The 25,539-nt window shown below is 41.4% G+C and overlaps 1 protein-coding gene across 1 annotated transcript in view; it reads left to right on the forward strand.

The window, feature by feature from the left end:
* The window catches only part of rps6kc1 (ribosomal protein S6 kinase polypeptide 1), a 35,473-nt gene extending 23,111 nt beyond the window's left edge, over positions 1-12,362 (forward strand). The window contains exons 14-16 of the mRNA XM_022195004.2: positions 7,009-7,091; positions 8,652-8,747; positions 11,568-12,362. Of these exons, the coding sequence (XP_022050696.2) occupies positions 7,009-7,091; positions 8,652-8,747; positions 11,568-11,669 (281 nt within the window). The 3' untranslated portion in view covers positions 11,670-12,362. The remainder of the gene's footprint in view (positions 1-7,008; positions 7,092-8,651; positions 8,748-11,567) is intronic.
* The last annotated feature ends 13,177 nt before the right edge of the window (positions 12,363-25,539 follow it).

Here is a 25,539-nt window from a genome sequence, read left to right on the forward strand (position 1 = left end):
GTGTGATTGTTTGTCTCTATATGTAGCCTTGTGATAGACTGGTGACATGTCCAGGTGTCCCCTCCCTTCACCTTAAGCCATCTGGGATAAGGTCCAGCCCCTCTGTGACCCTCATGAGGATTAAGCGGCGTATAGATAAAAGAAACATGAATAATAAAATGTCAAATAAAATCACTGCAGCAGATATGTGGTTTTACAGACGCATGTTACATATATCTTATACGGCCAGAATAACCAGTGAAGATGTTTTAAAACTACTAAACACAAATTATGTGCAACTGAGCAAATTTTGTGGACACATCGTAAGGAAAGGGACCCTGGAATATACTGTCACAACTGGAAAAATTAACAGGAAGAGATTATGAGGCAGAAAGAATGAAAATGATCGACGGACTGACATTATAGCTGCACGTGGAATGAGCAACAGTCACAATTCAGAAAGCAAAAGATCTGATTAGAAGGAGAGAAATGATCGCCTCTGCTGAATGGCATGGCACTTGATTGATTGATTGATAGATGGATGTTTTCTTCACTTTCCCCCCCACAGTTGGATTTGTTGCAGTTCTCCCATCGTCCTGTAGAGTGTGCTGTTGTGCAACAGTCTGCCAGCAACACTGTGTTGCCCCCAGCTGGCTTGTGGCAGCTCTGGCATGCTGTTTAAAAGCTGCCTAAAACAAACTGCTGCTAGACTACAGCACTGAGGCCCTACTTAGCGCTTCTCTGTGTGTGGTTGGGTTATTTGTGTGTCAACGTGCGCACATACATTTGACGTCTACGGGTGGTCGAGTTATTCGGTGTATTTACTGCTCCTTACTTAGGCTGCTGGATAGAGTGTGTGTTTAATTCCATCTTTCTTAAATATGCAGCATACACGATGACCCTCGCACCCGTTCACTCTCCCACACACTTTTAAGCTATTCTTTCATATTCATCCTCTCGCTCAAGCCAGGGAGGTCACGTCACATTTAAATCCTCCTTGTGTCTGCAACATGGTGTCTCGATTTTGTATTAAATCTGAGAGGCGACAAAGGCTCTATTTAATATCCATAAGTGTTCATTTTTATTCTCCTAGCAGCAGCTTGTTTAAAAGCTCACTAATAGAAATGGAAGCGTTTTGAGGCGTGTGTTTTAGTGGACAGGAGGGAGTCCTATAAAGACGTGCCTGCCACTTAAATTGTTGTGTAATTAATGGAAATTTATCCCCATTATTACAAGCTGCTGGACTGTTTACCTTAGTGTCAACTGTGGGATTGATGGATAACCTGTAATATGCTTTACATACTTGCCCCCCTAAAATTATTTATTAGCAGAAAAAGGGAGGGTTTTGACCAGACTCGACATCTAGATCCAGTAACATCTGAAATCTATTTAATTTACAATGACATAAAGCTTAAATTGAACAGATATTTAAGGCTATAAATGATTACCTGAATTCAAAATCATTCTAAAAACAAGATGCATTTCAGTTAAATGACAGGCACACGTGTAATCCATCCTAGACAGCGTGTCTGTGGTAGAAGGCAACAGAATGAGAAACTTTATGTGAATGTTCCACCTCATCTGCAGTAAAAACCAGCAGATTAGTGCTGTTTGAATCACATTACTGCTGAATTTTGCCTACAGCTCACACACCACATACATTTAAAATCATTTAGGCTGTTTAAAAATGTCATATTTTGTGGCTAAAAGCAGCTCATTGGTGAAGCGACCTCCGCCCAGGTGTGAAAGGTCTCGTTTGCTAAACGAAGGTTGATCCCATGTGGATCACTGGATGTAGTGATTGCTACCCGCCAGCAGGGGGTGTGTTACGCTGCTAAGTGGAAACAACACATGTATTGACAGTCCCACTCAAACACTGACAGCAACTTTCTCTCTTTTTCTAGCGTCTCCCTCCGTCCATTTTTATGTTAAATTTGATCATAAACGGGAACCCAGATAGCTCAACTGGTTGAGCGGGCAGCCTATAAACACATGCAGCGGCCTGAGTTAGATTCCAGCTCACGGCACTTTGCTGCAGGTTTTCCCCCTCATTATTCTCCCTACTTTCCTCTCTGCCTCTTCACTAATCTGTCAAATAAATCCCCCCCACTAAAACTAAAAAAAAGATCATAAACACCTTCTACAAAATACCAACTGTCACCTACTTTGCTTGCTTGTATTTACTCCATACTTGCAGACTCCTTCATGCATCTTTCTTTATGTACATGTGAACACACACACACTCACACACTAACATAGAGGTTAGTGTGTGTCTCTGCTGCCCTTGTTATGTATTGCTGTTTATCCAGACAGGGTCAGCTCTAGCGATGGCTTCATTCCTGATGACAGATTTATGACTGTTTGCCAGAAAGCTAGCAGGGGGCCTGCTGTGACTGTACGTGTGTGTGTGTGTGTCTGTGTGTGTGCGCATCAGAAGGAGGGAAACATGTTTTTAAAACGCACATTCACACCCAAAAAACACGGGAGTGTGCTCGGAAAATACAGCGCAGAACGTATTAATCTGTTTGTTCTGCACTCCTGCTTATTTATTTTCTCACCATTTTGTCATTGCTGATAAACATCAGATGGCTAATGTTTGTCCGCTGATAAGAATAATTAAAAAAAAAAAAAGAAACAAGCTGTTGAGTGAGTGCAGTAGTTTGAGCAGAAATAGGAATCGTTTATTGTTCTGCGGAGAAGGAAGCAAGGCCAGACTTCAGTGTCTAAGAAAAGGGAAATTCAGAATTCTTCCTCTCTGGGGGGAACAAGGCAGTTACTGAGGACTCGCATCGTCATGCTCACTGTTTGTTTTTAACAGTTTTAAAAAGCTTGATTTACCTGCACAAGCTAAGCCTGATCTGGTGGAAGATAAAGTTTTGTTCCTCTTTTGATGCTGAGCTGTGATGTCATTGTTTCAAAGGGCTTTTCAAGGAAGACATTGTCACCTGAAAGTACTTCTGCTTATTAATCCAATATTTTCAGCCTGTTTCCACAGTGAACACATAGAATAGGTTTGTTTTAGCTTGTATAATTTGTTTATGACTGCCATTTCCCCAGCTGTCTTACAGTAATTATGTCGACCACACGCAGATGTACTTGATAAGATCACCTGTATTCTCCTTAAACAAATACAAACCTGAATTGTTTTATGTGGTTACAAATTCAGCCTGCAGTCACCTCAACAGTATTTTGTGATTATTTTATTTTTCCTCAGCAGTTGATTACAAACCTGTATGTGGTCCAGAACGTCGCTGCTGTCAGTTCAGAGTTGTGATTTTTTTTCTAAACACTGTTTCCTCGACTTTGATGTCGTGAAATCAAGGAAATATGTAAAGTAGAATTTACAGGGACTTGGGAATAGGACAGCTTCCACTACTGGCTTCGTATTTATGTGAAAGTGGATGATGTTGGCGTGTTTTTCCTAAGAAGGAGGCATCAAATGCATATCTTAACTGTTCCCCATCTTACCAGGCTACATGAAGAGCACATTGAAAAACTTTACTTCATTACCAAAGTAAGGACTTAAATTGATTTAATTTGATGTATTGAAATGTCACTTTGAAATATACAAATCCCAATTAGTATGGTTGTTAAAGTTATGCAAAGTAGACCTACAAATCTGCTCCTGTACATTTAATTAAATTCACCTAGCTAAAAACATCCCCTTTCTCTTTAAAATAAAGACTGTTGTTTAGTGGTTAATAGATGATTGTACATTGTTTATAAGCCTGTGTCAGTGGAAATCATGTATAACTGAAGAACCACAGCAGAACTCGGGGAACATCTTGAAATGTGGAGTGTTTAAAACAGGGGGGGAGCAAACATGTGACCCGCAGGCCAAAACCGGCCCCGCTAAAAGGTCCAATCCGGCCCCGCAGGACGCTTTAAGCGTGAAAATGACAGAGAAGACAATTAACTGCAATTTGTGAATTTCTAAAACTGTAAATTTTAAAATAATTTCTAGACCATGACGAGTTGTTTGGATCATGAAATAAAATACTAGATTGCTCATTGTTCTTTTGTGTCTCATTTTTGTAACATTTTTCTTGTTTTTTGGGTTTTTTTATTCTTTTTTTGTTGACTTTTGTTGTTTCTTTCATGTTTGTCGTTTTGTTTTTCCCTTTGTCTCGCTTTTTTGTCTTATTTTGTCATTTTGTACCTCACTTTGATTGTTTTGTTAGTTTGTTTTTGTGGGTTTTTTTTTTTTCTTTTTTTTTTTTTTTTTTTTTTTTTTTTTTTTTTTTTTTTTTTTTTTTTTTTTTTTTTTTTTTTTTGTGTTTTTTTGTCGCGCTTGTGTCGTTTGTCTATTTTTTGTTGTTTTGTTTTTCACTTTTGTCATCCTTTAAGTTTTGTTTGTGTCAATTTGGTAATTTTTTTGTCTTGTTTTGTGTCTTTTTTTGTCTCACTTGTGTCGTTTATCCATTTTGTTGTCGCTTTGTAACTTCATTGTCTATTTTTTTTCTCTTTTTTTGTTTTGTTTCGTGTTGTTTGTCGCATTTTGTTTGTCGCTTTTGTTGTTTTGTGTCTCTTTTTTGTTAATATTTTGTCTTGTTTGATTGGGCTGAATGTTGCCCCTGAACTAAAATGAATTTGACACCCCTGGTTTAAATGTTGTTGCCTAAAGGAATTCTGGGAGAAAAGAGCAGAAGCACCGAAACACATTTTCTTAGCAGCTTTAGAATTCCACCAGCTTCCACTAAAATACATCAGGCTCTTTAAACGATGCAAGAAAAAGAATCTTTTCTTGCATCCCTCTTCTTGAAACCTCCTTCAAACTTAAAACTCTTCCACAATCTAACAAAACTAATTCTGGAGATCCTGGAACAAACTCACACAAACACTTTTGTTCACATCTTGCGTTATAAGTTTTATTTTCCGTCTTGCTTTATTTTACACTTTCAGACCAATTCCTTTCCTGGCTGTTGTCTCTTATTCTGTTGCTGTGTGTTTCATTATATCTCGTCTTACGTAAAGATCTTTGTGTTGCTTTGTTGAAAGGTACCTGACAGGTTAACCTCGCCTTGCCTTGGAACAGTATACACAGATTCCTTCCTTACTTCCTGTCTGCGTATGCTTTGCTTCCTCTTTTCGTGACGGCCGTCGGTTAGGTTTTTAGGGAAGTCGGTCTAAGAGGAGAAGAGAGAAAGTTCCTTATGGGCCTCGGGAGGGAGGAGATGGAGTGTGATTAAGATACAAAGCAGGGGGGAACTGCATTGTTGAGGGGAAAGGGAAGAAGAAGAAGAGGCCACGAGGGGAACACGCCACATTGTTGTGTCCGAACTCCTCGTTTTGTTTTCTTAGAATTCTCCTGTTTGTGTTTTTTCATGCACGGGTCAAGAAAGAAACGCCAGGTGAGCGTAGGTGTGCTCAGATTGTAAGATGTAGCGGGCTGTAGCGGTGAGCTCTGAGTGACCCATGGCCTGTGGACGCAGTTTATTCTCCCTTCCCGTCCTCTTTTTCCTCCATCTCCCTTTCTCCCTGCCTCGCTCTGACAGAGCGGTAAGTGTAGCCTGCTCCACTGTACTCTCCCTGCAGCTCCTTAGACATTAATCCATTGTGATGACATCGACCTTGCTCTGAGACGTGTGTGTGTGTGTGTGTGTGTGTGTACGTGTGTGTGTGTGTCCAGTATCTTCCCTCCAGCTCATAACCACACAGGTATCACTGGTCCGTTCAATGACGATCTCCTCTCCTTGGTTGTCAAAACAGTGGTCCTGGGGAGCCCTGAAGACTGGTTGCTCAGTTGGCTGTGTGTTTGTGATATATATATATATATGTGTGTGTGTGTGTGTGTAGGAAGCATGCAAGTTGTAAAATAGCCCTCTCTAACCTTGGCTGTAAGAGAGCCGCGCAAGGCCCCGGAGTTCCCGGCCGCCTCCGGGAGATGAGGGGTCTTTGTCTAATACGCTCCCCCAGCTGAGGAGCCTGGTCCCTGGGCAGCCGTGACCCTGCGTCCCAGCCCCATGGGTGACCAGGCCCCCTCCCTCCGGAGAGCAGAGGAGAGGAGAGGGGAGCCGAGCGGCACAAGAGGCCATCTGGTACCCAGTGGAGCCGCTGTACATGCTTGACTTTAGCAAACGAGCATCACTTTTGGTTTCTGTGTCTTATTTGAACTCTCTCAGATGGCTGTCAGACTGGTTTTGTGGATCGAGGAGACATCAGATGGACAGTTTAGATCGAGAGGTGAACAGTCTTCCTATAAAATGTTCACCTTGACAGGCTTTTATAGTCTTTACATGTTTATGGATGCAAATTATTTGTGTATTAAAAAGTACTAAGAAGAGGAAAAACCTTATCCAATTAGCAAAATTGATAAAGAGCAGCAGCCTTATTGTGACGCTGTCATCAACGTCACAATAAGGCTGCTGCTCGTTATCAATTTTGCTAATTGGATTTAAGTTTTATCTTATTTTTACACAAAAAACCTTGGGAATTTCAGGCAAAACATGACTTCAACATTTCATAAACCTGACAATTAATTGATTCAATGAAGAAAATTCTCAGCGATAATAACAAAAAATAATCATTAATTGCAGCCGGTGAAGAAAGCGCAACAAAAATGTTTCACTATTTGTTCTCAAGTGCTCCTGCTTTACATTTCTTGGTGTGTGTGTGTGTGCTGCACGGGCGTGTGTTTGTGTTTGAGGTCAGGTCATGCAGATGGTGTGAAGTTGCAGCACAGACGGTTTCCTCAATTTAACTGCTTTTTATTATGCAAATCACCCCCTTTATGAGACGCACACTTTTGTGTGTGCGTGCGACTGTGTCCATGTTTTTGTTCCCATTTCGAACTGATTGCATCAATTCAGCGAAATATTAAGTAATCCAAGATGTCAGCTTGAAACGGCGTCTAATGTGGAGGGTGTGAAAGCGACATCTTGTAATCTCAAGATGAATAAATGATTCCGTGATCATTTTCTTCATTCGCTTTTATCGCCAGTTAATTATTTTTCTCCTCCAGCATATGAGCAGTTTCCCAGCTTGTTAATTTATTGATTATTTCCTCCTCTTTCTGTGCTCTCGTTTCAGAGGTGGGAGGTATCGGCGAGGAGACGGCGTCGTGCGATTGGTGGAGTTTGGGCGCCATCCTGTTTGAGCTCCTGACGGGCATGGTGAGTCAAAAAGCGCAAAAAGATGTTTGTTTTTTTCCTGTCTTTGTTGCTAAGGTGTTGTGGGATGTCTGTAGGTGTCTTGGCTTTCAACTCTCTCACACTCTTTATGGTGGTGCCAGGTTGTGTGTGATTCTGCGCGCGTGTCTGTGTGTGTTTGAGCAGGTGGACTTTGTTGTTTGGGTGTGTGCGAATGTGTGCGAGGTGCGTCTTGGCTGCGCTCTCTTATTCTGGTTCTCGGGGAGTGCCAGGGGTGTCGGTGTGACTTTCTCCCCCAGCCTGAGCTCCATCTGCTGGGCCACGGGGTCAGCTCTCCCCGGGCCTCTTTGCTGGCTCCTACAGCAGCGCCGGGCTCGGAGCGCGCCGACCTCCGATCGGCGTGGAAGGTGAAGACCCGGGCGGCTCTCGAGGTGCTGCGGCTTGGCGGGTCCGCCGTCGGAGGGACCATCTTTCAAGACAGGAAGGGGAGCATCTCAGAGCCAAGACAGCAAATACACATTCAGCTGTCATACGTGTACACAAACACATGCTAATTGTAAGTTGAAGGACAAACCAGTGCAGGTGCAGAGTGTCCCTTCAATTTTTTAGTGCCTTTTTAAATTTGAATAATTTCTAACTGATTGCCATTGGGCAAATTTTCACATCAGCCGTCAGCGCTTCTCTTCAGCGGCACAAACATGAGTCGGGGTGAGAGTTATTATGTTGAACAGTACACACTCATTTACCTGGATAGAAAAAAACCAAACCCAAAAAACCCTCCGTCACACAGATGCCTCCTTTGATGATTATGTCTTGGTACGGTCCTGGCAAGGATACACTCACACAGGCACACATAGTGTCTCTTGATCCTTGCAGGATAAGATCTTGCCTGGAGCAGTCTTGGCTGCGGCTAGGAACGCAGCCAGAACTCCTGCAGCATGTATCAGGAGGGAGACCGAGGCAACCGACCTCACTGATGGAAAAAACACACCCCGTCCCCCAATACAAACAAACAGTTTATGGCGTTAACTTGCAGCACACACTCTGTTCTCGGCTTTCCAGTTTGTTGGTGCAGAAGCGCTGGAAGATGTGCGGCTGATAACAGTCATTATTGTCAATTATTTCAACAATAGGACTCCGTTTGGTGGTTAGAAAAGCCTTTGCAGGTCTTGTACTGCCTCTCTCTCACCGGTTTCCTGCGAGTGCATCAACGTCTGCCGAGCCGAGCTGACAGTTTGACCTGCTCAGGTTCCACTTTCAAAACAAATAAAAAAGGCTTCCAGTAAGCTTGCTCTGTACAAATGAAGAACATTCAAACCAAAAACAATAACGTTTTCCGTGTCATTCGTTCTGCGACTTGACGCACAAAACAGATCCAAGAAAGAGCAACAGCAGTGGAATCATCGCCTTGTTGTGGTTGCTGTGATCAGTGTTGTTTCAGGTGCTCTGGCTCACTGGCCTCCTCCTATTTGTCCACTCCTGGCGCTCCGACATTCACTTAATCTCAGCGGGTGTCGATAGATTCTGTTTTACATCGATGCTTATCTGCCTCTCTTCTTTCCACTCCTCCTTCCCTCCACACAGTCTCTGCTGCGCTGCCATCCAGCAGGAATCGGTCGCCACACGGCTCTCAACATCCCCGAGTCCGTTTCAGAGGAGGCCAGGTCTCTGCTGGAGCAGGTGAGAGTCGCTCGGTTCACATACGGAGCTATACGCTCATCAAGTGGCCCGCTCGGTTACATTTCCACCTACCAAGGGAATTTTTAGAAGGTCTGGGAAAAGATGCGCAGGACATTACAGTGCTGACATGAAAGCAGTGTGATTTTCAAGCATGATATGAAAATAAAACCTCACTGTAGCTACTTTATGTCATCAGTTAAAGTAGCAGCTGGACCATTACAAATAACATCATGAAAAGAATTATTGCCTTTGAGATGTGGACATATAGAAGAATGCAGAAAATATCCTGGACAGATAAACTCACAAATAAAGTCTTAAACAACATAAAAAAATAAGAGCACACAATTAGAGCACATATTAAGACTCAGAAAACTCATTTACTTTGGTCATCTCATAAGAAAAAAATAACATATCAAGAGTATTATTAGAGGGACAAATAGATGGAAGAAGGCAAAGAGGACGACCAAGAGCAATGTGGACAGACGATATAAAGGAGTGGACAGAAATGCAGTACAGTGAAGCAGTAAGAACAGCCGAAGATAGAAGTACGTGGAGAATTACTACTATATCCTCCAACCCTGTAAAGGACGGAACATGAAGAAGAGAAGAAAGTAGCAGCTGGGAATTATCAGCTGTGAAATATGCAAACTGAAAAAGTGGTTTAACATCAATAAATTATTAAGTAAACTAAATTCATGTTATTTGGCGACGTTTAAAGGGATTCATATGCACAGATACAGGTAGATGGTGTGGAAAGTGAGAGACTACTTGAACATAAATTTGTTGGTGTTTCAACTGCTGATAAAAATAAACTGGAAATCTCACATAAAAATCCATCAAAGCAAAATATCAAGAAGTATTTCAGTGCTCGACTAGAAAAGGACTCGTAGAGCTCGGTACTCTTCCAAGGTTGTTCATTCCCCAGCATTGTCAGAAATGCAGCCTTTTACTGTTCCCAGGAGTGAAATCTGGATTGAGGATATCGGTGCTTACAAACTCCACTCCAGACAGCTGAAACTGACTCCTTCAGTAGCAGGTAGTTGGAGTTAAAACTGAACACACAGGTTCTTTGGATGCTGATTTTTCAGTCACAACAGCTCTACTTCTGGAGAGACTTGTTGCAGCTGAATGTTAGTTTTTAATGTGGCTCCACAAACTGAATTCCATCCACCGCCATTGTATTAGTGGTGTTTCAGAGTCGGATGTCTCAAATTAAATTGATCTAAATTAGCCTCGTCTCACTTGGGAGAGGCCAGAACATTTTAATTTTTGTTTTAATTTTATATGTGAATTAAAAGGACGATAATATAAGGCCGCAGATGTGTTGGCCTACGCTCAAATACACAGCAGTAGGATTGTTTATTTATTATTGCTGCACTTTATTTGCACTTGAATTATAGTTTAAGACACAGATTAAACTAGACAACCCTCACATTGACCCAACTAAAGCATTTACAGTAACCTATAGTCTAAAATGTGTGTAATCTTTGGTATAATAAATGGTATTTTCATGAACAGGCTTACTGTTGCTGTGTTTTGTTTTTTACTTAAGTGATTAGATCATTCTGTGCTTGCAGCAAGGCCACTAATGCAAATATCATTGCATTTAAGCAGACAAATTGAACCCAATTTGCTTTGTGTCTGTTTAGCTGTTAGGGCTAAGAAGACGCTGTACTCTCATAGTGACGTTTCAGAAGACGTCCATAAACTGTGCACAGACCCTCTCAGCCTCTTCAGGCCTGCTGCTGCCTGATGGTGCAGCTATTTAATAAGGAAAAGAAGGCAACGTTCTGCATTTGCAGTGTGACACAGTGTCTGAAAGCAAATTTACAGAACTGTAAATGAGTTGGTAACACTGATAATGGTGGACTCATTTAACCCCTGACTGTCCCACATCATTTAAACTGTAAAAATCTGTTTTTTTAACTGCTTTGTCCTCATTTTAGTGCCACAGCTCTTTCACTATTAAAGTCATGTCTGTGCTATATATACATATAAATATATATATATTTCTCCTGCAGTCTATGGGGTTACAGTAACCTTAAGCTCTGCAATATTGTTCATGTGCAATAACTGCACCGTCCTCGTACAATATTACAGTCATTGTCAGACATGTACTTGCTGTTTTTTTTAAATTGTTTTATATATCTAATAATTTTATTTTTTTTTATTTTTTTTTTTTATTACTTTATTTTTTATTTTGTTTTGTTTTTTTTATTAATTTAATTTTTTTATTTTACTTTTTATTCAATTTTTTTAATTTACTGCTGTACATAGACCTTCTGTTTCATATCTCTAATAATATAATAAATTTTATTTGTCATGCACTTTTCATTTAGACAACATCTCAAAGTGCTACATTTAAGATATGAAACGGATAAAAACAAAGCAATCGTGTAATAATAACAGAGCAATCAGATAAAATAACAATAAATAGAAACATTCAGGGGCAGGTTTAGTTAAAAGCTTTGTTAAAAAGAAAGGTCATTAGGCCTTTTTTTAAAAAACATCCACTGTCTATGGATATCTCTGACACTTATATGATCACTGCTGCCTTTACTGCCTCTGCAGGAACTCCTCATACTGTCACTGCACATAATCTGCTGCTTTGGCCCACCCACCTTGTTTGTGTTGTTTTTTCTCTCTCTTGTTCTTTTTTAATGTGCTGCTCTTTGGGGATAAATGAAGTTTGATTCTGATAGAGTAGGTTTATGAACTGTGAATTTTTTTGGACATTATACATCATTTCACTTTGCTGTTTGTTTAATAGCTACGTCTATATTTACTCTTTATTGCTCTCTGTCTCGTCCTGCTGTGCAGTTGCTCCAGTACAACCCAATGGAGAGGCTGGGGGCCGGCGTGGGAGGCGTGGACGATATCAAATCCCACCCTTTCTTTGCCGGGGTGGACTGGCCCAAATAGACGCTGTGCGTTGTGGAACTGCATGCTGGGAAACCGGCTCTCCTGAATGAACTCCCTTCTGACCGGACACACCAAGTAGATACACAGTCAATCCAGATTATGCATTTCTGCACAGATCTCCCATTTTACGTACGGCCACGCAATCCCCACACACTTTCTAAGTAGCCAAGCAGCAGAATTCCCTTCTTAGTACGGTTCTCGTTTGTTTGTCTCATCGACTGTGCAGGGAACACTAGACACGTGTGCGGTGCAATAATTTCTACAGCAGGTGAGTGAATGTGGCTTTCTCACTCGTCATACATGAGCTCCACGCCAAAACGTACTGACTGAGAGCGAGAGGCAGCGTTTCTGTGTTCTCCCTGCTTTACTTTAGTACTCTAACTTATTCCATGCAGACTGACGCAGACTGAAAGTGGCCTTTGCTACAGACACACGTGCAATACACTCAGTTTGTTTCCTTCTCTGACACTTCCATCATTCCTCATGGAGCCCACTGGATTAGCTGACATGAGCAGGCTGAGTTTTTAATCTGATGCTCTGATATCTAATTTCTTACTCTGTCAAACTTTGTTTTTCAGTCATTTTGTTGCCAATGAGCCTACGATCATGAGCGGACTCTATGCAAGGAAACGAACAAACTATTAGAGATGTGAAGACTTTAGTTGTCTTAAGTTTATTAATAGATTATACAAGAAAGGGCAGTTGAAGACACATAGTTGAAGCTGTGTGGAACAAACTGAGATTTTTTTAATTGAAGAATAAAGACAGAGGAGGCATTTGAAACCAGCCTTTTTTTCAGAGTAAAATAGTTTATATGAATATCAGAGAGAGCTCTCTTTGTCGTACCACACTGCATTTTGTGCACGTAGATTATGAGTCGTGTAATATATTTAATACTATGAAAAATCTATCAAACAGTCAACGTGTATCATGTAAGTAGACCTTTTTAAGGATGTTGTATGAGAAAAAGATTCTCCAGGTGTCAAAGCCGTGGTTACGTGTCAATCACAACATGTCCTGCCACATCAGTTCAATCCTTCTTAGTTGATTTTGTGTGTTTTGTTTTCGAGCAACACATCAAGTAACTTGCCACACAGATCGTAATGCTAATTTTATAATCTCTACATGGACTGGTTTACATTTTTATGGGCACATTTCATGCCATATATCACTTCATGTAATCACACGAGGCTTTTGAGAGTTTGTCGCAGCATATATTAGCACTTTTGTGTAACCTCCACTCAGATAATCACTCCTCTATAGATGCCGCACTCTGACGCTTCTCTGCGTCACGGGAACATACATGTTAGCTAAAAGATCCTGTAAATTACCAGCTTCATATTTCACCTGTTAACCCCTTTTATCAGGCATAAACATTACTGTGACAATCAGATTGTTTCTCTGATTTCTGTCATTGCTCACTCGTGTGCGTGCTCTGTGTCATGTCAGTGCACTCTGGAAAACAATAAACATGCCTGGATGAGTACGTGAACCGTCCCGATGCTTCTTGTGTAGACGCTCCGATGACGTCCGAGGAGCGGGGAGTGTTGTGTTGTTGCGAGGCTACAACCTGTCTTATCCGCCGGACTGATGACACTCCTGGAAAACCGCTGTCACTCCTGCTGAGTGTCACCGTGACCGTAACACGAGCAAACACACAGTCCAGTAAATACCCAGCAGTCATTGATGCTACTCTTTTGGGGTGCACTTCCTGTTTTTTCTGCCCTGCTCTTCCTCAGAACTGCGCAGTACAACTTTCTAATGAAATTTTGAGCTTTCCATTCAGCGGCAGGGTACACAGAGGTACACGAGGGACTTTAATGAGCAGTTTTCACTATGATCAAGCACAGCCATGCAGGAAAATAGCCGAGTCCCCTAAGGTTGCATCTTTGTGAGAACAAAGGCGACCAAGAGGAGAGGTGGGTTTTTGACAAACATCGAAACTGCGGCCAACTTAGAGGAAACTTTGCTTTTGTTCGAGTGTTAGATGAGAGACTGATAAAGTACGGGCTCTCATGAATACAAAGTGAATATGTGGCTGCTGGGTAGATGAGCTCAACATGAAGACTCAGGCCTTTATTAGAGTCCCTGTGGATGTGCTTACAGGTCTGCAAAGACCATGCACACCACTTAGTCCTCATTAAGGGTCGGGGGGGGTTGGAGTCTATCCCAGCTGACTTTGGGTGAAGACAGAGGAAACCTGGACAGGTCACCAGTCTATCACAGGACTACATATAGACACAACAAGCAATGATGGATGTTTTTGAACTGGGAGAAAGCTGGGACAAGAACCAGGGATCTTCCAGCTGCAAGGTAACAGTGCTAACACCAATCCACTGTGGAGGCCCAGCTGTTTCTATCACTGCTATTAAATATTATGCTACTTTCTTTGTTTGTTTTTTTCATGCATACACAGAAAGTATAAGACTTGATTACCACTGGGGTGCTGTGGTGAGTCCACTTGGGCAGTCGGTCAAATCTGCATGTAAGTAGCAGTCACTGCATAGCCACAACTTTCTGGTGCATGTATACTATCACAGATTTGAGGAGATCTCCAATTTTAAGTCATGCAGAGTCCACTTCGTCTGTCATATCTGCATCTACTGCCACACAAACACTACTGCACTTGTAGCGGTCACAGCAAGGCCATAGATTCTGGGCTGTATGCAGACTATGACGTAACTCTATCATTTCCCCAAGTCCACGAAATGCGCGGACCCCTCTGTGGACAACGGCATGCTGTCTAAAATTTGGGTTCACATAGGAACTGCACTACACAGACAATAAAATGTATATGCAAGCAAATATAACCACCTGTGCCTGAATGCAGACTCCTGCACTGTTGCCTCACAGTTTGTGTCCCAGCCTTGGCCTTTGATCTTTCTGCATGGAGTTTGCATGCTCTCTCTGTGCATGTCTGGGTTCTCTCCTGGTTCTCCAGCTTCCTCCCACAATCCAGAAACATGCTGAGGTTAGTTGGTAACTCTGAATTGTCCGTAGGTGTGAATGTGATTGTTGGTCTCTATATATAGCTCTGTGATAGACTGTTACCTGTCCAGGTGTCTCCTGCCTTCACCTTAAGTCTGCTGGGATAGGCTCCAGCCTCCCGTGACCCTAGAGATTATTAAGAAGTGTATAGGTGATGGTTGGATGGATGTTTTTGTTGGGCTGCTTTGCAGATTTTCATGTCATGGAAGAGTGAACTGTGTCTGAGCTCTGCTCCTTCTTCTGTGTTTTTTTGTACAGATGATGTAAGCAAAATATATGTAAATGTCAGCTTTAGAGGCGTCTGTAGGCAAATGTTTAGAGTTGTGTTGATCTTCTCAACTTACACTACTGTTCAAAAGTTTGGGCTCACTTAGAAATGTCCTTATTTTTAGAAGAAAGGTATTTTTTTCCAATGAACTTAACATTAATGAATCATAAATCCAGTCTAGACTTTGTTAATGTGGTAAATGATTATTCTAGCTGGAAACAGCTGATTTTTAATGGAATATCTCCATAGGGGTACAGAGGAACATTTCCAGCAACCATCACTCCTGTGTTCTAATGCTACATTGTGTTAGCTAATGGTGTTGAAAGGCTCATTGATGATTAGAAAACCTTTGTGCAGTTATGTTAGCACATGGATAAAAGTGTGAGTTTTTATGGCAAACTTTTGAACAGTACTCTATCTCTGCAAGACAGCAAATACACATTTCCAAAAATGTTAAACTATTGCTTTATTTGGTAGAAAAAGAAGTTGCTGATTGGTTAATTTGGCACGAGACAAGAGTTTCAACTAAAAATGTGTGAAAGGTCATTTTGTAGGAAACCTTTGAAACATCTGTAAATCAATCACATCTCTTTCATGGACTGTTTAAGTCATTCGATTAATTTACTCCTGATTGCATTTTCCGTAATACGCTTCAAGAATCTTTTTGTGTGTGAATATGTACCCATTTTTACGAAGATTCTAATTCTAACTGGAATGAACGGGACCCATTCTTCTTCTCTGCCACCTGAAACGACACTCGCTCATCCACGCACGCTCAGATCGGGGGAGTTGTTAGCAGTGTTGGAGAGTATTCCCTTGTGTCAGCTTACTGCCACAGGGGTCAAGAGTCTGGGCTGATTAGTGCTTGTCAGAAGACCTGTCTCACATTACACACACACTCAGGGCGAGAGGTTCACTTCAGCTCCGAGAAGAAACCTGTCAATCTCACTCAGCGTTTATGTGCCTTCAGTAGCGGCAGGATCCCCGCCAGCGTATTTTATGATCTACGTCTTTAACAGCACATTAAATACGCAGAGGAAGTATGGGATGTGTGAGGAATGTGCTTCAGACAATGCCACGTCTCAAGCTGTCAGAAATGACTATTTGCTGCAATGCGTCCCTGGTTTAGACCATGAGTATTTGAACAGTTTCATATTTTCAGCTTTAGCCCGTTAAATTTGAAACAACACGCTCAACGAAAATTCTGTGAGGGAGATATAGAGTAGCCATCATGTCTGACATGTACGGTATCAAAAGCACTTAGACCGACGCCAGTGAAAAACTGTGACTTTTTTGTGTGAAATCCTTTGCAGTTATTAACTACCCAAAGTATTTGACCAATAATAACAGCAGAAGCTTCTTCCTTGGTGATGCCCACAGGCCTTCTTGAACAGATTAGGTGATTGAATTGGCCAGTTTAGGATATTTACTGGCAGGCCTCCCCACATCCACAGTCAAACATCTGCAGATGGTCCAGAATGCAGGTTTTCAACCAGCCGAAAACAGCTCATGTCACCGTGATGTTCACACCACTTCACTATCTTCCAGTTCCAAACTCTGACACTTGCATACAAAGCTACAACAGTCCAATAGTCTTTCCTCTCATGGCTGACGAGCACAGCCCAAGTTTGTTTGGTTGTCCCAAGTTTGTGATTTTTTTCATGTTTTGGAAATGTAACGACTTAAAATTAAATCCACATACATATTTTATAGCAGTATGGCACACTTAGAGCTTTGTACGAAAGAGGTGCTTCATCTTTCTGTTACCCTCACGAGACTTTGAGAAAGATTTTCTTTTCTTTGACTGAAATCGAGCAAGTTTTAACAGTAGCGTCACTCAGAAATACTTCAGTTGATTTTTTTTTAGCTTTATTTGATAGTAATGGTGAGAGGGAAACAGGGAGAAGAATGGAGGAATGTCCTGCAGCAAAGGGCCATAGGTGCGAATGGAACCCATGACAGCTGCATGAGGACTATAGACCCAATGTCTGGGTCACCCACTCAACCTGTTGAGCTACCCAAAGGATTAAGTTGTTTTCATTTTTTGTAACAAAGAACAACAAATGAAAACAGCTCCCTCCTACCTGAACTCTGTCGTTCAGGTCTACACTCCCTCCCTCCAACAGAACAGAGGTCGATACCTTGACTCTTCTGTGGTTCACCAGTAGTGGAACAAGTTACCAGACTCTGTTCCATCTGCAGAATCCCTCTCAGTCTTAGTAAATGCGATGTCATATATGAAATTCTATGCAAATCATGCGAGAATGTAGCCTAGCCGTGCTAGACAACCCACGGCAACGAATTTAATTCTCTGCCAGGGTGGGTCTAGTTACCCTCCATAAGGCTCGAGGCTGGATTCTCCTAAAACTGGCCGGACCAATCACCATGAAGTGTAGAGTCAGAAGGCGGGCGTAACGAAGTGACGACAGAGGCGCGACGATTCTGACAGAAACAACCGGCGCACAATAAACGGTTATCTTTCGACTCGGCTTTGGCCACAGCCCTTAAAGATTTGAAGCTAAAATTCAACTTGAAAGATAAACAAAGGACGGCACTGAAGTGTTTCATTGAGAAGAAAGACGTATTTGGACTTATGCCGACGGGATATGGCAAATCCTTAATATACCAGTTGGCTCCGCTGGTTGGGAAGCTAATGGGACTTAGCCACAATCCGGCGCTCTAGGAACTCCGTCAGCCTATACGTTGCGCTGATTGGTTGTATACCTACCCAATTGCTGCAGAGGGATTTGATAGACAACCTTTTAGCCCGCCTCCTTCCCTGTTGAGCGTTCCTAGACCCTTGTGTCTTAAGAGCTGGGTCTAGCAAGAAAGCATACATTGGAGAAACAGGAAGATCATGAAACACAAGAAAAAAGGAACATCAGACAGAAAAAGAAACAGTTGGATGACTCATAACACAAAAAGACAAGAAAACTCAAAATCAGCCATCATGGACCACTGCAAGGGAAATAACCACATTATGGACTGGGACAAAGGGAGGATCACAACATCGGAGGCCAACAAATACAAACGGTGGATTAAGGAGGCCGTAGAGCAATTCCATGAACCTACATCCTCTAACACCTGACAGATCCTTACTTAGTGGTTGGTTAAAAAGTAACGCTATTCTACTTTAAGAAGAGACTAAAACCCAGCTCTTCACTGAACAGCTTTGCACTTTACAGACTGCAAAAACCTGCCTGTAGACACCACAGTCCTATTGTTACACTTAAACTTGTTTTCTGGCTCTTATCCAGGTGGCTTTCTCCTGACTAGATCCTTATGTTGTCTCTACTCTCAGATGTACGCTGCTCTGGATACAAGCTAATTTAAACTGTAGAATTGCACTAGTAGAATCACTGTCCAAATGAACGATGAATGTTGTCCGCTGAGTTTTGGTGCATTTCTTTGAATCTTCTGCACACCTCCACTTTCATCCTGTTGCTTCTGACAGCAGTGAAGTCATCAATAAATGCAGGCGTACCACTTCCATTATCAGCCTTAGATGCTCGACTCCTACCAGAAAAACAATCATGCTTGGCAGGCGAGGTGGTGCTTTTTCTCTTTCCAACATTTTCATACAGGTTAATTTTTACTTAATTGGTCCATGGAACTTTGTTTCAGGATCAAAGCGGTTTATTTTTGTGTATATTTGAAAGCTGCTGTCTGACCTTTCTGTTCCTGAGCCTTACCGGGGGTTTGCATCTTGTGGCCAATCTTCTGAGGTTGGTGAAGTCTTTTCTTCTTGTTTACAAAGGAACATGTCCGCCTACATCCTGGAGAACGTTCTTATGCGGTCGTAAAGAGCTCCTCGGGCTAATAGGCCATTTGCCATTTTCTAGTTTTCCTGTGTGCACCTGCTTTTTAAGAATTTCCTGTTTTGGCAAATCAGCTATCTGATAGAATTTTGCTTTTTGACCTCATCATAATCATCTGAAGAATTCTAAGTAGTGACTCAGTCAGCCTGGAGGCATCTGTGAGCTCTTTTTGTGCCTAAACTAACAACGAAACAAACCAAGAAACAGTTAGTAGCCAAGTGTCCATTTAGTTGTAAACCGTTTCTGTTTGCTGTTTAATATGTTTACTTCACTACATTGCAGAGAAAAATGTTGTACTTTTTATTCACTTCACCTGTTGGTGGTCTTAATGTTGTGACTGATCAGTGTACTTTGTTGCTACTTCTGTGCTTTTTCAAGCGATAGACTTTGATTTTGAAGAGTATTTTGACATTGTTCCACTCTTAATTTTAGTGTGTCTGTGTGGCTCCTCACATACAAAGAACCAAGGTGTGTGTGTTTTGCTTGTGTGTGTGTCTTTGTGTGTGTGCAGAGCCACAGGGAGGCATCGTCTGGTCGGAGGCAAGATTAAGAGGACACGCCAAGGACTCCCATGATGCAACACAGGCCTCTCTTTCTGAGCCCCGACAGCGTCACCCGGCCGGGCCTGCAGGCCGAATTGACCCCTGAACTCCTTTCTGCAACTTCCTGCTCCCTCTCTCTCTCTCCTCTCTGGTCTTTTCCCACCTCTCCCTCTCTCTCCTTAAATGCGCCTCCCCTCAGCTCCAGCGGCCCGTCGCGTTCACACCGAGGCGCCACAGTGGGCAGCAGCCAAATGGCCTGCCCTCTGCTTCATATTGCTGGTGGTCAGGTTTTGTTTTTGTCTTTGACGGTTTGACTTTCGTTCACAAAGCCCAGGAGGACTCCTGTAGCCCAGGGACGGACACACACACACACACACACACACACACACACACACACACACACACTTCAGCGCCAAGCTGAAGAGTTCCGCTCAGAGACCTCGGGCATCTTCTCCAGCTTCTGTCAGAGCCATGATGTCATTATGAAGAGACACAATGCCTCTTCATTATCCCCCCCCCCACACACACACTAACACATGCATCCTTGCTACTGCGCACACACACACACACACACACACACAAGCTGCACATGGTGAGGCACAGGTGAAAGCAGGTAGAGGAGGAAAACCTTTAAAGTGAACCTTTCATTCCACTGTTGGTGGCACTTGCTCTTCTTATGTTTAACAGAAGTAAAAAGAATAATTAATTAGATCAGGGGTGTCAAACTCATTTTAGTTCAGGTTCTACATTCAGCCCAGTTTGATCTCAAGTGGGCAGGAGCAGGAAAATCACAGCATAATAATCTGTAAATGACCACAACTCCCAGTTTGACTTCATTTTAGTGCAAAAGTGTTCACATTTAAGGAATTATCTTTTTACAGAATATTATGAACAACCTGACATTTTTTAAGAAAAATAAGTTATATTTCATTTATTCCTCAGTTTATCATTTAGACATTACAACCTACAGAGCACAGTTTATGTGCAAAGACACAAAACATTTAGTCACAGGTACCTGGAACTGAACAATACAGTGTTTTACTTTGTGATCAAAATGACAAAAGTCAGACAAAAACAAGACAAAAGATTACAAAAATGAGACACAAAATGACAATGAGACAAATGACACAAAACAAAAAGAGACAAAACTATTTGACAAAAAAGTTACAAAATGACCAAAAAACGGACAAATAATGAAAACAAGTCAAAAAAGCACATATGACACAATTGAGACAAAAATGAGAAAAACAATGCTAAAAACAATGCTAAAAACAATGCGTAAAGCACAAGTGAGACAAAAAGGAAACTCAAAACAACAATGAGACAAATGACACAAAACAAAACAAAAAAGACCAAAAATGGACAAATGACGAAAACGAGACAAAAATGTACTTATATGACACAAATGCGACAAAAAATTACCAAAGCGAGAAACAAAATGAGAAAAACAATGCGTAAAGCACAAGTGACACAAAAAGGAAACACAAAATGACAAGAGAAACAAAACAAAAACATGAGACAAACATCAAAAGTCAGACAAAAAGCAACAAAAAGAACACACAAAATATTACAAAAATGAGACACAAAATGACAAAAGAACAATGAACAATCTAGTATTTTACTTTATGATCAAAATAACTTATCATCTAGAAATTATTTAAAATGGCAATTTTAAAAATTTACAATTAGCAGTTCGTGTCATCTCTGTAGTTTTTACACTTTATAAAGTCGTCCCACGGCCGTATAGTGTTTCCCCACTGTGTGAGATAGCGTTTCCTCTAGTGTTCTTAATTCCCGAGTTTGTGTGAGTGTGTGTGTGTGTATGTGTGTGTGTGTGTGTGTGTGTGTGTTTGTTTTTATATCTCTTGTATTAAGTGCTTTTAATTGTTGTATTGTTTTTATGTAATGCACTTTGAGCTGCTAGCTTGCATGAAAAGGGCTTTATAAATAAAGATTGATTGATTGATTGATTGCTAGGACCTTCTGGGGGGACGGTTTTGGCTTGCGGGCCGCATGTTTGACACCCCTGAATTAGGCAGATAATCAGTTTTTATTGATAAGCTGCCTCACTTTCTGCTGATATAAGAGCAGTTTAACTTTCACTATATTTCAACTCAAAATAACATTCAAATTTTTAGTTTAGACTCTGTCTCTCCAACGCTTTGCTTTAATTTGAGCTTTTATTTTATTGCACAATTTACACTCAATATCAGCTGGTATCCAGTGTCTTCCTCAGGAACGTGACCATGACCCACCAGTATCAATAAACAGAAGATCCAAAAATCGTCTTTCAGTTATCGCCAGAGGCACAGATGTACCTTTTCAGAGCGACATTATGGAAATCTGCTGAACTTTGTTGTGTAAGAAAATGGCCTGATGTCTAAAAATGCTAAAATTGGACCAAAATATACCAAAAATAGTAACTTTAACTGGACATATGCTAACTCAAGGGCTTTAGGTTACAGGATCATGACCCAACAATATCAATAAAAACAGAAAATCAAACAGAGATGAACACTGTCATCATTCAGCTGCCACTAGAGGCACAAATCCACCTTTTCAGATTGACGTTATGAACAGCTATGGAACTTTAACTGTAACAAAATGGCCTGATGTCTAAAAATAATCAAATTTAGACCAAAATGTGGCAAAAATAGTAACTTTAAGTGGACATACGCTAACTCAAGGGCTTTAAATTGTGCTAAAATGAACACAATCATGGCAGAGTTCCTGTATATTCATTGGATATACAGTATTTCAAAGCAAAAGTCATCAGCTGCAGATAAAACTAAAGCGCAGACTAAACCGCCTCCTGGTCTGACTTTAATTAACTGCTGTACTACTACTTGTTAAAGCGGGATCACTGCTCTTGTGCCTTGGGCGGTCTCACACTTTAATTTGATCAGAGCAAAGAAGCTCAGTCTCTTACCTTAATTTCCTCTGCAAGACGGGGAAAAAGAAGAAAAGAATCAGAAGGTTTGTCACGTGCAGAACCGCTCTCTGATTTCAGGGTAAACACGGTGGCGAAAATTAACCACAAATTGGCCTTGAGGGTTTACTGATCTTGCAGACAGATCATTGACCCGCTGTGTTAGCCACACTGGCTCCATCTGCAGTGGTGTTTCATTAACTGTGACTGCGGATTGTAGCGATCGGCCTTCTGCCTCAAGACAGCCCAGCGGGGTCACTGTAGGCCTGTAAGGTCATACGAAGCCACCCTACATGTTTTACACTTAACATATGACCTCTGACTCCTAAATGAAAGACGTCCATCCACATTAAATGCATCTAGAGCATTTTGAGGTATTTAACAGTCTTTCTTTGTCCTCCCCCACCACCAATAATGATTTTTATTTGATGTTTTTGATGATTTAATGTACAGCTGACGAGGCTTTTCAGTGGGAATCCTTTGTCAGGACATACTGCTTGACATCTGTGAGTTCTGCTTTCAAACTAGATTCTGATCGGAATTAAATAATAAAGTGAGGTGGAATTTAAAAGATTAAAAAAGTAAGATGAAACTGGCACAGCGGATGTGACAGTCCGGCCATAAAGGTGAAGGCAGACTGTGATGTTCATCTCTAATCATAGTTTATTTCAAATCTTTTATAATGTTTTATTATGGAGCATAGCTTTGTGTTTCTTCAGTATTGTTTCGAAACCACTATCATTACTTCGCCAAGGAACGACGGAGTTACGTATGTGAAGATCAGAGTACGTTTGTTTGTCTGTCTGTCAGCAACATTACTCAAAAATGGACTAACGGATTTCGATGAAATTTTCAGGGAAGATCAGAAATGACACAAGGACCAAGTGATTAGATTTTGGCAGTGATGCAGCTTATAGTCTGGATCCACGGATTTGTTAAAGATTTCTGTATCATTGCAAGATAGCTGCACGATGTCACTGTAACCATGACAACAAGTGAACACTACATCAGCTAATGATACGCTAAGGTGGCTAAATTCAAATTAAACGTTTCTCTCCTCGTCTTTATCAAAATTATTCTTATTGACTGAAGTATAACTCGATATGATTTCTCACCTGTAACTCCTAGCTCTAATGCTAACCCTGAATTCACAGGAAGACAGCCTAAATCAGCTTTGTTGTGCAAATTATTTTTGTTGCAAGTTCTTAGAAAGCCAAAAAACGTACATTAGTCTTATTGTTATTGATACTGGATTTTATTTTGATGCTGCTGCCAGCAGTTGGGCCTTCCTTGACACAATTTTTTAAGAGACTTTTCATTGGTGGCAGTAAAGAAAAGGTTTTTTTTTAACTTGTACTGCTCATAATTCGAACGGCGTGACACGAACGCATCGTTGGGTTTGTGTAAATGGAGTGAAATCAAAGCAGGAAGCGCTGTCGGTGAACGGAGTGGCCTAAATGCCTGCTGACCCTGGGAGATGTCTCAACTCCCTTCAAGTCAAATTACCCAGAGTGTCTTGCTGCATAAAGCCTCCTCTGTGTACCTCGACTCGAAGGGCCAGTTATTTCCCCGCTCTGAGCGATGTTCTACCTCACCTTCGCCGCCACATTGGATTTAAGGGGTGCCTTTATATAACCCAGATGCGTGCGCGTGAGTCATGATTCGAGAGGCTCAGATGTTAAAGGAGTCCCAACCGGTGCCCAAAAGATGTGTCACTAGTAATACCTCCCCCCCAGACCTGAGGTGTCTCCTTTCGTTGTGCTGTGGGCCTCTGTGATCCGTGTGGAAGGGCGGCGTGCCAGGGCCCAGGCATGCCGTTAGCAGCTCACTAACATAGCATTAGCTCCACGGTCATCTCAGTGGGCCTGCGCTGTCTCAAACGCTTCCTCACGCTCGGCTGCACACACCTTCTGTGGCTCCACACCGCTTGTTAGCCACAGACCCCCTCTGTCATAAGAACACCCTCCCCATCCTCCTCCTAGGCCTTTATGCTCCATCCCTCTTCCTCACCCTCTCGCTCCCTCCATCCTCACCCTCTCTGCGGGGCTAAAGAGGCCTCAGCAGGGGCTCCTGTTAGCGCCACACAAACACTCGTGCAAAAACATCTTAAGCCCCGTGCACCGTTTGACTTTCCAGCAAAGAAAAAGAGAGATACACTGCAAAAACTCCAAATCTGACCAAGTCTGTTTGTCTTATTTAAGTCAAAAAGTCTCATCCCACTTGATTTAAGATAAATTCACTTAACAAGTGACACTTCAGCAGATGAAGGGACTTGTTTTAAGACAACGCATCTTAAATATCTTGTTAAGTCAAACAATCTTAAAATGACCTTGTTTTAACCCTCATGTCATCCTGCGGGTCAAATTGAAGTTTGAAAATGTGGGGAAAAAATTTTCACAGTGAAAACTTCCACATTTTCAATTTTTTGGGGGGTAAATTTTTAAATATTTTTTGGTGGAAAAAACGAAATGTTAAAAAAAGTTTCTTTAAGAACATTGAGAAGAAAATTGTTTTTTTTCTCGAATGTTCTTAACGAAAATATTAGAAGTTTTACTGATGTATATGTAATCACTTTAGATAGTTTTAGGATTTTTTTTTGAAGATTTTGTCCATTTTTTTAAAATATTCACAATTTTTATATATTATTTATTTTTTAATTTCTATTTCTTGCCAAAATTGGGAATTTTTTTTTGACTAAAACTTTTAAGGGAAACTTCTAAAGAATTTTCTTCCTGAAGATTTTGCAAATTTTTATAAATTTTGAGAATTTTTTGCTGAATTTGTTTTATTTTTTTCAGACAAGGAAACAATATTTTTTGGTGCCGTAAACGAGGACAACAGGAGGATTAAGACACCTAAGTTTGACAATCCTGGTAAAACAGAACTTAAAATAAGTTTCCCCAGCTAAGTATCACATCTTATTTCAAGAAATCTGACCAAGCCGTTTTTCACTTGTTCTATTGGCAGATTTTTTTTTATTATTATTTATTTCAAGCTAAAAGTTCCTTGAAATAAGTTTTTTTTTCTTTTTTTGAGAGGGACATTTTTTCCAGCGTACCGACAGCCTGAGCGCCATCGGATCGCTTTCGCCTCCACCTTGCGTCTGAGGGTTGTGGGGTTGCCGCGGGCGACCTGGAGGGGAATGTGATGCTTGTTAAGGAGGAGACGTTCCCGGGAATGTAGCTTGAACGCCGCGCTGGGAGCAAAAACTCCACCCGCTAATCTGTCTGTTCCTCCAAGGCGCGAGTCTTCCTGGCGACGAGACGCTTTCTGTTACCACACACACATTCAGCCGAAGACACAGTCGCAGCCAGATGACATTTCC

The sequence above is a fragment of the Acanthochromis polyacanthus genome, chromosome 16 (assembly GCF_021347895.1).
Source record: "Acanthochromis polyacanthus isolate Apoly-LR-REF ecotype Palm Island chromosome 16, KAUST_Apoly_ChrSc, whole genome shotgun sequence".
NCBI classification, from domain to species: domain Eukaryota; kingdom Metazoa; phylum Chordata; class Actinopteri; family Pomacentridae; genus Acanthochromis; species Acanthochromis polyacanthus.